Source organism: Molothrus aeneus, chromosome 23, assembly GCF_037042795.1.
Source record: "Molothrus aeneus isolate 106 chromosome 23, BPBGC_Maene_1.0, whole genome shotgun sequence".
NCBI classification, from domain to species: Eukaryota; Metazoa; Chordata; class Aves; order Passeriformes; family Icteridae; genus Molothrus; species Molothrus aeneus.
This window is the reverse complement of record NC_089668.1, coordinates 3,342,784-3,355,901: the sequence shown is the minus strand read 5'-3', so window position 1 is coordinate 3,355,901 and position 13,118 is coordinate 3,342,784. Positions and strand designations below refer to the sequence as shown.

General features: G+C 62.1%; 1 protein-coding gene across 3 annotated transcripts; it reads left to right on the top strand.

Moving 5' to 3' along the window:
- Positions 1 to 6,200: 6,200 nt before the first annotated feature.
- On the top strand, positions 6,201 to 12,760 carry CSF3R (colony stimulating factor 3 receptor). Of its 3 annotated transcripts, none has more exons than XM_066564849.1 (16): positions 6,201 to 6,303; positions 7,071 to 7,166; positions 7,443 to 7,742; positions 7,818 to 7,941; positions 8,016 to 8,185; positions 8,854 to 9,008; positions 9,176 to 9,335; positions 9,563 to 9,639; positions 9,871 to 10,084; positions 10,252 to 10,440; positions 10,621 to 10,722; positions 10,988 to 11,134; positions 11,321 to 11,461; positions 11,586 to 11,676; positions 11,812 to 11,893; positions 12,072 to 12,760. In XM_066564849.1, the coding sequence occupies exons 2-16, from the start codon at positions 7,097 to 7,099 to the stop codon at positions 12,453 to 12,455; spliced, it is 2,406 nt and encodes an 801-aa protein (XP_066420946.1). In that variant the 5' UTR covers positions 6,201 to 6,303; positions 7,071 to 7,096; the 3' UTR covers positions 12,456 to 12,760. The 3 variants fall into 3 exon arrangements, with proteins under 3 accessions (XP_066420946.1, XP_066420948.1, XP_066420947.1); XM_066564850.1 differs by lacking the exon at positions 6,201 to 6,303 and adding an exon at positions 6,982 to 6,987; XM_066564851.1 differs by lacking the exons at positions 6,201 to 6,303; positions 12,072 to 12,760 and having other exon boundaries at positions 6,945 to 7,166; positions 11,774 to 11,876.
- The last annotated feature ends 358 nt before the right edge of the window (positions 12,761 to 13,118 follow it).

Below are 13,118 nucleotides of genomic sequence, written 5' to 3'. Positions count from 1 at the left end.
TTTAATATTTGCGAAAAGACAATGATAAAATAGGCGTTTTTCACACCTCCCCATGCAGGTTTAGGGTCTTTGGAGTGGCACTGGAGGCCCTGGTGGCAGCACACCCCCAGACTGCTGCCCAAACCACGATCTGTATTTTCAATTTTCCAAGAGATTATGTTTTCATCTTAAAAGATGTTGTCTGCTGCTTTTTGACCTGAATCAAGTGAAAGACAATAGAATCCAGATGAACTATATATCCACATTAATCTTACACAGCCTGGCGCTGCTTCCAGGTGCTGCAGCGGGAGCGGATCCAGTTGCAATCAGGTGCCCACCTGGGTCTGAGTGATTCCCACTCTGATTTAACAGGATTAAATGCTGCTGTGAAACGCAGCTGGTGCCAGTGCAGGGAGCACAGCTTCTCCCCGGGAGGGGGCTGGAAAAGCTCAGGAGGATGTTTTCCCCAAGAAGCGTCCATGGCAAGGGAGGGGTGTGACCCTGTCACCTCCAGACATCTGAAGGTGACAGTGGGGTTGTCGTGGCAGCTCTGCTCCAGGCTGGAGCTCCACACAGCTGCTGCCAGCTGGGCAGAATGGTGCTGTGCCCTCTGGGATGATGCTGTGCCCAGCAGGATTCTGTTCTGCCCAGTGGGGACACAGCCTCAAGCTGTGCCAAGGGAAATTTGGGTTGGATATTAGGAAAAAGTTTTTTACAGAAAGGGTGATAAAGTTCTGGATTTCACATATCTGGGGATAATGTTCTGCCCGGGGAGGTGGTGGAGTCCCCATCCCTGGGGGTGTTTAACAAAGCCTGGATGTGGCACTGGGTGCCAGGGTTGAGTTGAGGGGTTGGGGCTGGGTTGGACTGGATGATCTTGAAGGTCTGTCCCAACCCAGTAACTCTGAATTCTGTGAATTCTGTGAATGATGCTGTGACGAGGGGATGATGCTGCACTGAGCAGGATGATGCTGTGCCCAGCAGGACGATGCTGTGTGAGCAGGATTATGCCACCTCAGCATTTGGACAGCCGCTTCCAGCCCGATTTTGGATTTTGGCAGCAGGGGAGCTGCCGGGAGCCCACGGCAGGGGCCAACCCGCCCACCTCGGCCAGCAGAGAGCATCCACTTTGCTTTGTATCTCCTCAGCTTCCTCCTGCAATTTGCATTTCAAAGCCTCTCGTGTGCTGCCTGCTCCCCAGACAGCCCTTGTGCAGCCCCAGGAGCTCCAGGCCAAGGTGAGGGGCACTCACGCCCCTCACAGGCACAAATCCCTGCCAGGGACAGGCTGGATCCCCCCAGCCAGATCCCAGAGCCAGGCATGGTGGGGCTCCAGCTGTGGCAGGAGAATACTGGGAGAAGGAGAGAGAGAGAAATTGGATTCAGAGGCAGCAAATGCAGCTCCCAGAATGGATGTACATTTTCATTATACACTGAGTAATTGGTGGTAATACAAGAGATATGGGCAGTATCATTATAGACCAGGCTGTGCTGGAGATGGATTATCATCATCTGTCATTATCTGGGCTTCCTTGTGGCTGCTAAAATTGTAGAACATGATTTTAATAACCCTGGAAGGCAAGAATCATTTTTCTTTTGTCACTTAACAACTTGGCCTCATTCACTGATACCTTTAAATAAGAAGGGGGGATTAATTTCTAGTGGGATAAATGCAGACCTGGTTGTTTCCTCCTCTCTTCATTTGCAAAGGGGCCCCCTTCCATGCCTGACAGTTTTCAAGGAAATTGCAGATAATGGGGACAGGATGTCAGCGTGGAGCAGGGGGCACAGGATCACCCAGAGACAGGTGGTGGTGCTGACACAGTGCCAGCCCTGGGGGCCTCACCCTGTGCCCCCCAGGAGGGCACTGATGGCACTGGGAGCCACAGCCTGAGGCTCAGGGAGTCTTGGCCAGGGGGTTTGGGCAGTGTCAGAGCCATCAGGGTGGTGCAGGCACCCCAAGCTTCAGTCCCACCTGGCAGGGCACAGACACAGAGCCAGGGGAGCTGTGTCGCTCCTGACCCCCCTGCACACTGTCAGGCTCATTTGGGGGTGCTTCATCTCTCACTCCTCTTGGCCATGGAAAAAGCCAGCAGCAGGAGAGGGACAAATCAAATTACAAGGCAGCTAATGAAAATAATGGGGAATAAAGCACTTCTGTAGGCTGCTTGGTTGGATTCCTATTTCCCTGTGTCACTGTGTTCAAGCAGGGATGTTTATAACCTCACGAGGACATTTCATTGCCTTTGTGATTAGCTCAACTGACCGTGGATTTTTGCCCTCCCAGATCTCAGCCCCTGGAAGAGGAGCAGTGCCAGCTCCAAGTCACTCCTGCCCCACAGCTCCAGCACCCAGAGCCCCCCTGTGCCCTCCAGGGGCCTGGCACTGGCAGCATGTCCCAGACTGACATGGATGGGGAATGAAGGGGGTCTCCACAGCCCAGATGGGGGGCTCATACAGCAGCAGCAAGGGGGGAGCACTTGGGAGAGCTTTGCCCCTTTTCCATGCAATGCTCCAGCCACGAGCAGCTGTCAGTGCCTGCCTGGGCTGGCGGCCCCTACCTGCAACTATTGACTCTGAGTAAATAATCCCCAGGTATCCTTTTCTCCTGATAAAAGCTGGGGTTTTTTTTCCTATTATTCTCAGAGGTGTTTATTAGAGCAGAAAAATAACAGTGCTTTGCTTGCAGCCTGATTGCTGGGAAGTGACGGGAGTGGCCAGGCAGCCCCGAGAGCTGGGATCAGAGTCAGAGCTGCTGCCTGGCACACCAGGGGCACAGCCAGGCGAGGGGCTGTGCTGGGGGGGTGAGAAGCCCCTGCCCAGGTGGTTTGATGGGAGGCAGCATCAAAGGGAAATTTCTTTTCAGCAATGGCAGGAGGAGGAGACGCTTCACAAGTCTGAGCTCTGCAGTGACTCAGCAGAAAAGAGCAGGAATTTCCAGGAATATGAGGGGTGAGAGGCCAAAGCTCATGGGCAGGTTCCTCTGCCACAGACACCTGTGCAACAGAGGCAGGAATTTAGGGACAGGCAAGTTCTAGGTGGTGCCATGGAGGATGTCCCCCTCTTGTCCATCCACCCTGTCAAACCACTCTGCCGAGCTGGAGCTGCAGCCCCCTGGCACCACTTTGGCATCTCGCAGAGCAGAGATGAATAATGGCAGCACATCCCACCCCTCCTCCCCTCCCCATGCCCATCAGGGCCTCCCCGGATCTGCCACGCAGAAATTAATCCTCCTGCCTCATTAATTGCAGGAATGTGTCGGGAGCTGTTCAAGGTCAGCCTGGAGGAGCCCTGCCATCAATCCTCTCCAAACTGCAGCTGCCTCGCTGGGGAGGAGCTGGCAGTGGCACAGCAGGGACAGGCACTGGGGACATCTCTGGTGTTTGGGTGACCAGAGCCTGCAGACACAGGAGGGTCCTGCATGGGTGTCCCAGGAGTGGCTCCATGCAGGGGCTTCTGTCCCAGGAGTGGCTCCAGGCTGGCTGCCCATGTCCCCCTGTCCCCTAGTGATGCCATCCAGAGCCAAGAGTCCTCTCCTGACCACCTCTCCCCACTTGATGGGGAGCCCTCTGCTCCCTCCTCATTGCAGATGGCTGAGCAAGGGGGTAGTCTGAACTAATTGCATTGGGCACCAATTAACCAGCCCTCCTCACCCATTAGAGACTGCAGAAGCTTTTGCACTTGGATCTCGCATCTTACGTGACTGGCAATATTCTATTTTTTTAGGGAATGAAAAGAAGAAAGGGAAAATCCCTTTATGGGAGCTGGGCTTTGCTGCCTGCGGAGCTGCTACGCACCAGGAATGTACTTTATTCTGTTTAAGAGCAATGATCCACCCAGCAGGGATGGAATCAGAGGCACTGGGAACAGAGAGATGTCTGAGAGCTCCTGAGCACCGAATGCAGGGCTGCTGCCTGTGCACTGCAACCAGAGCCACCCACAAGGGCTGGACAGGCCCAAGGGCTGCTGTCCAGTGCCTTCAGTCCCCATCCCACACACTGCAACCAGGAAAAGCCCCGCAGCTGCTTCCCCTTTCCACCTTCCCCCTTGCCTGATGGCCTCAGCCTGGGGAGGTTCTCATGTCACGAACTGGGAGCCACTGCCTCTCCACTCACCCCAAAACAGCTTTGTGAGCATCCACCCTCCCTCCAAACTGTGCTCCCCTTGCTGTCCTGCCCCATGGCCTGTGTCACCTGCACCGTGGGACCCTCTGGCACCCACCTGGCTCTCACACCCCAGCAGCTCCCTCTCCACACATCCTCTTGCCCCAGCCCCTCTGCCAGGCTGGGACACACGGCTCGGGACCCCTGCAGGACCCTGCACCCTGCCTCGTGTTCCTGTGTCACACACATCTTTTATGAAAAATCCTTTCCTTAGGATTTTTCCTCCTGAGAAGCTGAGAGGCCTCAGGAATGAAATGTAACCAATGGTTATCTGCTGCTGTGGAATGCAACAGGTGCATCTGGGATTGGGCTCATGTGGATGTTTCTAATTAATGGCCAATCACAGCCCAGCTGGCTCAGACAGAGAGTCCGAGCCACAAGCCTTTGTTATCATTCTTTCTGATTGTATTCTTAGCCAGCCTTCTGATGAAATCCTTGCTTCTATTCTTTTAGTATAGTTTTAATATAACATATATCATAAAATAATAAATCAAGCCTTCTGAAACATGGAGTCAAATCCTCATCTCTTCCCTCAACCTGAGACCCCTGTGAACGCCGTCCCATTCCTGTCCCATGGCAGGGACGGGATCTGGGAGCTTGTGAGCGTGACTCAGAGCCGAAGGGGAACCGAGAGCGCTGACAGGGGGCACGTCTGCTCCATCCCCGCTCCCGGGCGGCTCTCCCGGAGCATTGGCACGCTCGGAGCCGCCTGGAACGAGCCTTTCCCCGCCGAGCAGAGCGAGGCGAGCCCCAGGACGGGCGTGCGGTGGTCAGGGATGCAAAATCCCCTCCCCAGCCCGGATCCCAGCCTGCGGCGGGGCCCCAGCGGCGGCGGGCGCTTGCCGGTGTCCAGCTGGGTGTTTGCAGCGCTACGCCCTCGGTTCCCACGGAGATGCCCGGGTCGCCATGGCTACCCCACGGATATTCCTGCTCGGCTGGTAAACAGCCCGCACGGCACCGGCTTCCGTCCCGAAGTGCTGGAGGTTGCTACACCCCAGGGAAATGTTGCGAGGGCAGCTCCCCCCAGCCCGGGCAGGCAGTGGGCATCGGCCCCGTGCCCCAGCCCAGGGTGCTGAGCCCTCACCCGACCCCTACCAGCAGCCAGACCGTTACAAGCAGGGCAGGTTTGAGGGAAAGTGCTTTGCTTGGACCGTCGGGCTTGTGAGGTCGGTGCTGAGAGCCCCAGGCCGTCCCCTCCGGTTCTGCAGGAGGCAAAGCCAGATCTGCCCAGGCTGCTCTCCCACCACACTGACACACTCTGCCCCCAGGGCGCTGCTCTGGCCCCCCAGATTTTGGCAGCGTGGGGCTATGTGAGCCCTGTAACATGGAAATGAAACACCGCCCCTGGCCAGAGTAAACAGCTCTTTGCACAACAGCCGCCGTGGTTGCGAAGGCTGTGAGTGTGGGAGGGTTGAGCAAACCTCTGTTTACCCCCATGCCAGCCCCATCCCACCAGACACGGGATTCCCCACTGGGGCTGTGCTCCAGCCTGGCACGGGTGGGCACAGCAGCTCGGCACGGCCCCACACAAGGAGCTGTGAAATAACACGGGTTAATGGTCAGAACTGGGAGATACTGGTGAGAACATCACGGCACGGGTTGCCCTTGTGGGCTGCTCACCCTGGGGCAAGCTGGACTATGTGGACGTGGACACAGACACGGCTTGGGGATGTGAGCTGCTCCCAGGTGGCGTCACACAGCTGGGTTTGCCTCCTGCCCCTTGAGTTGCTCATTCCCTGGCCCATGGCCTCCTGCCACTTCCCCCAGCGTCCCTCTGCCGCGTCCCCCAGCCCAGCCGGATGGCCCCAGGGCAGTTGCAGTGAGGAAGTGTCCGTGCCCCCTCCCGGCTGCGCCAAGCCCAGCCCTGGAGCGGGCAGGGTGGAGGCCGGGCGCTGCTCGGGGTGCCCGCGCCCCCTGGGCTTTCCTGCCTGCGGCGAGCGAGGAGGGGGTCGCAGGCTTCAGGGAAGTGTTTTGCAATCACCTTCTTCAGAGCGTCACAGCAACTAACGGCCCTGGTTTTGAGGAACTAACGGGGAAAGCAGCATGTTAGCAAACACTCCGGGCACGGCCAGCCGCCGGCTGCCGGAGCCCCGCGCTCGGAGCGGGCGGTGAGCGGCTCCCGGGCACGCCGGACACGGAGGACGGGCAGGGATGGAGGAGAGGTAGGGATGGAGGTGGGGTAGGGGTGGTGCCACCCAGATCACACAGAGCAGCATCTGGTCCGTGGCTGCTCTGCCCGTCCCCTGCCTGGGACAGCCACACGTGCCGAGTGCCCAGGGCTGGCCGCTGTCCCACTCCCACACTCGAGTGCTTCACCTCCCTCTGGATGTTGGCTTGGGGGTGAGGGGCTGTGGGCACCTGGGCACAGTGTGGGCAGCCCCTCCTGGGCCACGAACGTGTCTGGGAGCCATCCGGGGCAGAGGCGGCCGCCCCTCCAGGGCCATTCCCAGCAGCAGGCAGGGGACAGCCGGGAGGGGCGTGGGCAGGACCCCGCAGCCCCGGCCTGTCCCGCTCTGCTGCTGTCCGTCATTCGCTTCCCTCTCCTTATAGCTTATCGCCCTCCGCCGCCCTCACCCGCCCTCAAACCGCAAATCTCTGCCCGGCAGCGGCTGGAGATAATGGAGATAAAAATCAGCCCGTGCCTGCGGCCGGGCTCAGGGTGCTGTGGTGCCCGGGACGGTGTCGGGGTGCGGGGGGACGGACCCGCGTTCCGGGCTCTCTCCGCTGCGCTTCCCACTCCAGCGGCTGTGGCGGCGCGGGCGGCGAGCCGGGGGCGGAGGTGTCAGAAGGGCTGCGGGAAGGGCTGACGCTGCCAGCGAAAGGACATTCTGCTCCAGGAAGAGCCGGTGACAATGGAGCCCGGCTCCTTCAGCCCACCTCGTCCCCAGCCCTTGCCGACCCCCAGGACAAGCCGCTTTCTCCGTTCCAGGTGATGCCAAAGCCACGGAGGAGACCATGGCCAGGCGCGGTGCTGGGACACCCTTCCTGCGGCAGCTCTCCCTGCTCCTGCTGCTCCACCTGGGCGGTGAGTGCGGGGTCCATCCTGTCCTGTGCCACAGGCACAGCATCCCCAGCAGCCTGTGCCCTGGCCGGGGCCCCGGGGCAGGCAGGAACGGCAGGCACGGGCAGGATGGGGCCTGGCACGTGCCCGTGCCTTGCCCAACGCTCGGCTCTTCCTCTCCAGAGTGGGGGGCCCATCTAAGGGAAGAGGCTCGTCCCTGTGTCCTGCCCGGGCGCTGAGGAGCTGAGATGGCTTTGGCACAGCTGTGCCCAGGATGTGACACGTTTTTCCTGCCTGCAGGGACACTGGGCTGTGCCTCGGTGACTGTGAGCCCCCCCATTGTGCCCCTGGGCTCGGCTGTCACGGCATCCTGCACCATCCAGAGAGAGCTCTGCCAAGGCTTGGAGCAGGGGAGGCTCCGGATCAGCTGGATGCTGGACAGCAAGCCTGTGGCTGGGAGCCAGCACCAGGGTCCAGGGGGCACAGAGGTGTCCAACCTCACCCTGCCCCGCTTCAACCACACCCAGGCCAGGCTGTTCTGCTGTGTGGAGTGGAATGGGACCAAGCAGCGCGTTGGCATGGCCGAGATCAGGGCGGGCTGTAAGTCTGCTGCCACTACAGGTCACCCTCCTTCCCAGCAGGGACGGGCACTTGCTCAGCCTCTTTCTCCCCCAGACCCTCCTGCAAAACCCCTCAACCTCAGCTGTGTCCTGAACCTCGATGACTACGGGCTGACGTGCCAATGGCAGCAGGGAACCAACAGCCACCTCCCCACCAGCTTCGTGCTGAAATGCATGGGGTAAGTGCCAGGACTATTATCCCCTGCCAAACCTCACAGCAAGGAGCCCGAGCTCACTGCCCTGTCTGCTGCAGGAGCAGAGCCCAGGCAGTGACGGGCTGCACCCCACGAGGAGGGCACAGCCACTGCACGGTGCCACGCCGGCTGCTGCAGCTGTACCGGCAAATGGAGATCTGGGTGTCTGCCACCAACGCCCTGGGCACGGCCGAGTCCGAGCACCTCCACATCGACCCCATGGACGTGGGTGAGTGACAGCACACAGGTCAGGGGCCAGGGAAGCTCGTCAGGGGTATTAAAGTGACATTAAAGCACGTGGGGCCCATTTTCCGGGCAGGTTCTGTGATGAATGTCCTGCCGGGATGAATCGGTGCCAGCGCCACGCTGCAGAGCGAGCAGCACGCACGGCGGGTTATGAGCTGCCAGTTGACCTGCTGCACTCCACAGCTCCTGCAGCAATTGATTACCCATTTATTCAGCAGCTCTATTAATAATGGATCCTGTGCCTATAAACTATTTATAAAAGGAGCCTTCCCAGATGGAGAGATTTATCCGCCCTGATCTAGGGCTGGGGAAGGGCTGCCCAGGAACCAGCTGAGCTCTCCCATGGCTGTGCCACACTCTGACCCCCAAGCAGACCCAAATGTGGGGTGTTCCAGGCACCAGGCCCCATGGAATCTGTTTTCTCTGCATAGGCATTAATGCAGAGCTGTGCCAGTGTTGCATTACTGCATCCCAAGCAGGGGCATACACCAGCTCCTGTCCCTTGCCACCAGCCATTCTCCTAAATGTTTTGGGGTGGTTTCCCACATTTCTTGCCGCAGCACCCTGGCAAGACAACAGGCACATGTGAGGTCATGGCTCTGGGCACTGCCCACCACACACCTCTCCAACTCTCCCCTGCCCTTCCTGCAGCCAAGCTGGACCCCCCAACCCTGCAGAGCATCCAGTCCATCCCCTTCCAGACCGACTGCATTGCCCTGGCCTGGGATGTGGCGCGGGGCACAAAGCACATGGAGCTGCAGTGTGAGCTGCGCTACCGGGCACCCGAGGACCCTGCCTGGGCCCTGGTGAGTGCTGCTGGGACAGGGGGCCTGGGCAGGAGCCAGAACCCCCCCTCTGCTCCAAGCAGTGGGAGTGGAGGAGTCCCCATGTGAGTGGGACAGCAAAGAGTCCCCTGAGCCCACAGCAGGGCCCGAGGCAGGAGCCAGCAGAGCCCTCGTTTGGCTGCCCCCAGGTCAGTGGCATCATCGGCCAGGCGGGCACGGCGCAGCGCTGCGGTTTCCTCTTTGGCACTCAGTACCACTTCCAGATGCGCTGCCGGCGCAGCTCAGCCTCGGCACTGGGCTCCTGGAGCGAGTGGAGCCTGGGCAGGAACTACACCACCCACGAGAAGGGTGAGTGTGAGTCACCGGGGGGTGCCCTGTGCCCGAGCAGGCGGCACAGCACTGGGGACACACAGCACAGTGCTGGGGACATAGAGCACAACCTTGGGGACACATGGGACAGCACTGGGGACACATGGCACAGAGCTGGGGACACAGTGCTGGGGACACAGGACATAATCCTGGGGGCAAGGCCACGTGGGCCCCTCTCAGCTTCTCCCGTTCCCCTCCCGTTGCAGCCCCCACAGGGAAGCTGGACGCGTGGTGGGAGGCTCAGCCAGCCGGGGGGCAGCTGGAGGTGCAGCTGCGCTGGAAGGTGAGCAGGGGGGTGGGCGGGGGGCATTGCCTATGGGGCATTGCCTGAGGGGCATTGCCTGGGGGGCATTGCCTGAGGGGCATTGCCTGGGGGGCATTGCTGGGGGGCATTGCCTGGGGGGCATTGCCTATGGGGCATTGCCTGGGGGGCATTGCCTATGGGGCATTGCCTATGGGGCATTGCCTGAGGTCCCCGCAGGGACTGCCACCCACACGCCCTGCCCATACCCAGGCCCCTCGGCAGCGGGAGGCCAACGGGCGAGTTCTGGGCTACCGTGTGACCCTGAGCCCCCGGAGGAGGGGCAGGGACCCCCCCACTGTCTGCAACACCACCCACACCCAGTGCAACTTCTCGGTGCCCGCGGCCGCCAGGAGGGTTTATCTCTCAGCCTACAACGCCGCCGGCGTGTCGGCACCGACCGAGGTGATGCTGCTGGAGAGGACAGGTGAGGGCAGTGCCCGAAACCTCTGCGGGTGCCCCAGGGCTCTGCTCGCCCCGAGCGAGCTGCACAGCCCGGGCAAGGAGAGGGCAGGCTCCAAACCCGGGCGCACAGGGGGACATGAGGGAGAGGTGCTCTCCTCTCCCACCATCCCGGCTGCTTGTCCCACGCAGGTCAGCCCCTGGCCGGGCTCCGGGCTGTGCCCGGGGGTGAGCGCAGCCTCTGGGTGCACTGGGAGGCACCGCTGGCCCCAGTGACCGCCTACATCCTGGAGTGGCAGCGGGTGGCAGCAGAGCCTGGGCACTGCAGGGCGTGCTGGCAGATGGAGCGTGATGGGGCAGCCACCACAGCCCTTATCCAGGGTAAGGGGGGCTCCTGATCCCCAGGTCAGCTGTCCCAGGGGGCTGGCACCCATCCTGACCAAACCAGGACCCAACCCACTCCCCACCCTGCCTCCTCCCTGTGGATCCACCCCAGGGTGGGTGGGCTGGTGCCGTGGTGCTGGGGGGTCTCAGCAGTGCCCCCTCTGCTCTCCATTGCAGATGGCATCGAGCCTTTCCAGCGCTACAACATCTCACTGTACCCCCTCTACGAGGGCACTGTCGGGGTTCCCATCCACACCACAGCCTACTCCCAGCAGAAGGGTACGTGGGAAGGGAGCCCCACCACCAGGACTTTGCCCTTCCAAAAGAATGAACCACCTCTCCCCCGTGTACCCCAAATCCAGGGGCTGTAGCAAAGACCTCAGCCTGGGGGGCTGCATTTGTCTCATCTCGAGTGAGCTCAGGTTTCCTACAGCACGGGCAGGTCCTGATGCCCACACCTTGGGAGTGGGACCCCCCCATCAGTTCCCACCCGAGGCAGTGGCTCTGCTCAGCACTTAGTCCCCCCTTCTCCTGCTCTTTCCAGCACCGTCCCATGCCCCCAAGCTTCACCTGAAGAGGATCAGCAAGTCAGAGGCCGAGCTGTGCTGGGAGCCACTGCCAGTGGAGGTGCAGAACGGCTTCATCACCAGCTACACCATCTTCTGGGCCAGCAGCATCACCAGCATGGCCAGTGAGTCCTGCCTGCAGCACCACTGACCTGGCCCTCTGTCCCACCTCAATATCAGGAGCCCCTGTGTCCTGCTCTGGGAGGATCAGGGAGTTTTGTGGGTCCCTCACAGGGCTCCCTGCCAGCAGAGCCCTGAGGGCTGTGCAGGTGGGGGCACTCTGCCACACCAACAGCCCCGTGTGTCCCCAGGTGCCACCGTGAATCCTTCCCTCAGCTCCTTTGCCATCCGGGGGCTGAAGCCATCGACCCTGTACAAGGTGCACATCATGGCATCCACGGCTGCTGGCAGCACCAACGGCACCAGCCTGACCCTGGTGACCACAGTGCTGGGTGAGGGCTGCGGCCAGCCGGGGCAGGGGGACACGGGAGGGGACCTGGTCCTGCCCTGGCTTCATGGCACAGCACAGCTGGCAGTGCCCACTGCAGCTCCCTGTGACCCTGTCCCTCTTCCCAGATGACACCGAGCTCCAATTCCTCTTCCTGAGCCTGGGGCTGGTCTTTGTCGGGCTCATGGTGTTGCTCATCTGCTTCCAGAAGAACGAGCGGTGAGTGGCAGAGCCCTGCCCCGGGCTGGGCTGCTGCTGGGACAGGGTGGCCTTGGAGAGCTGAGAACCAGTCCAGCACTGAGGCCACCCATTCCAGCCCGCCTCGCTGAGTCCCCTCACCCTCGTGGTCCCCAGGATGAAGGAGCAGCTCTGGCCCAGCGTCCCCGACCCTGCCAACAGCAGCCTGGGCAAGTGGGTGCCAGCAGCGCTGCCACAGGTGAGACCGTTCGCCGCTTCCCCAGTGCCCACCCAGCTCATGGCCCCGGGAGGGACAGCAGGGACGGGTGGCACCGCCCGTGACCTCCCGCTGCTCCCCCGGTGCCCACCCAGCACATGGCCCTGGGAGGGACAGCAGGGACGGGTGGCACCGCCCGTGACCTCCCGCTGCTCCCCAGGAGCCGCTCCAGAGCCTCGCCGCGAGGGAGCCCGGCCCGGCCGCCATCTCCACGGTCACCGTGCTGGAAGGGGAACCGGGCAAGCAGCCGGGGAAGGAGCACCCCGCCCTGGCCGCCGTCCCCCCGGCGCTGTCGCGGCCCTACGTGCGGCAGGAGGGTCCCGGGGAGCCGGTGCAGTACGCGCGGGTGGGCGGCGCGGGGTACCGGGGGCAGCGGCTGCTCCCCGAGCCCGCTCCCCGCTTCTACGAGAACCTGCGGGGCCGCGGCGACGGCAGCGGCGGCGGGGACTGGGCGTTCCTGGAGGAGCCCCCCGCCACCTTCCCGCTGCTGCAGGGGCTCCGCATCGGCGGGGCCGAGGAGCTGCACGAGTGCCGGGCGGACTAGCGCGGGATGGAGCCGGGCAGCGACACCGGGTCCGCCACCGGGATGGAGCCCCGGGGTGCGGGACACCGGGTCCGCCACCGGATGGAGCCCCGGGGTGCGGGACACCGGGTCCGCCACCGGGATGGAGCCCCAGGCTGCGGGACACCGGGTCCGCCACCGGGATGGAGCCCCAGGCTGCGGGACACCGGGTTCGCCCGCGGGGCTCCAGCCGCACCCCGGGGCGCTGCCCGGCTCCATCCCTCTCTGTGTCCGTATCCCCTCCCGACCGCCTCCCTCCGAAATAAACGGGGTCGTGCTGAGAACAACCCGGGCGTCTCTGCGGGAAGGGGATGGGGACGGGGAGGGGGACAGGATGGCAACCAGGGCCGGGACCGGGACCAGACCAGGAAGAGGACGGGGCCGAGACGGGGATGGGGATGGGATGGGATAGGACCGAGACGGGGACAGGACGGGGATCGGGACCGGGACGAGGACGGATAGGGGACGAAACCGAAACGGGGACGGAGATGGAGATAGGGACGGGGTCTGAATGGGCACGAGTACCAGGACGAGGATGGGGACAGTTAGGGCACCGGGAAGGGTCCGGGACCGGAACGAAGACGGGGAGGGGACCAGGATCCTGGACGGCCATCGACGCGCTCGGCGTTCGGTTTCTCCTCCCCG

Excerpts from the sequence above, each read along its gene's own strand:
- CSF3R (XM_066564849.1), top strand. The coding sequence starts at position 7,097 with ATGGCCAGGCGCGGTGCTGGGACACCCTTCCTGCGGCAGCTCTCCCTG. Across the intron at positions 10,441-10,620 it reads CACCACAGCCCTTATCCAGG|ATGGCATCGAGCCTTTCCAG; the intron begins GTAAGGGGGGCT and ends TCTCCATTGCAG. Across the intron at positions 11,894-12,071 it reads TGCCAGCAGCGCTGCCACAG|GAGCCGCTCCAGAGCCTCGC; the intron begins GTGAGACCGTTC and ends GCTGCTCCCCAG.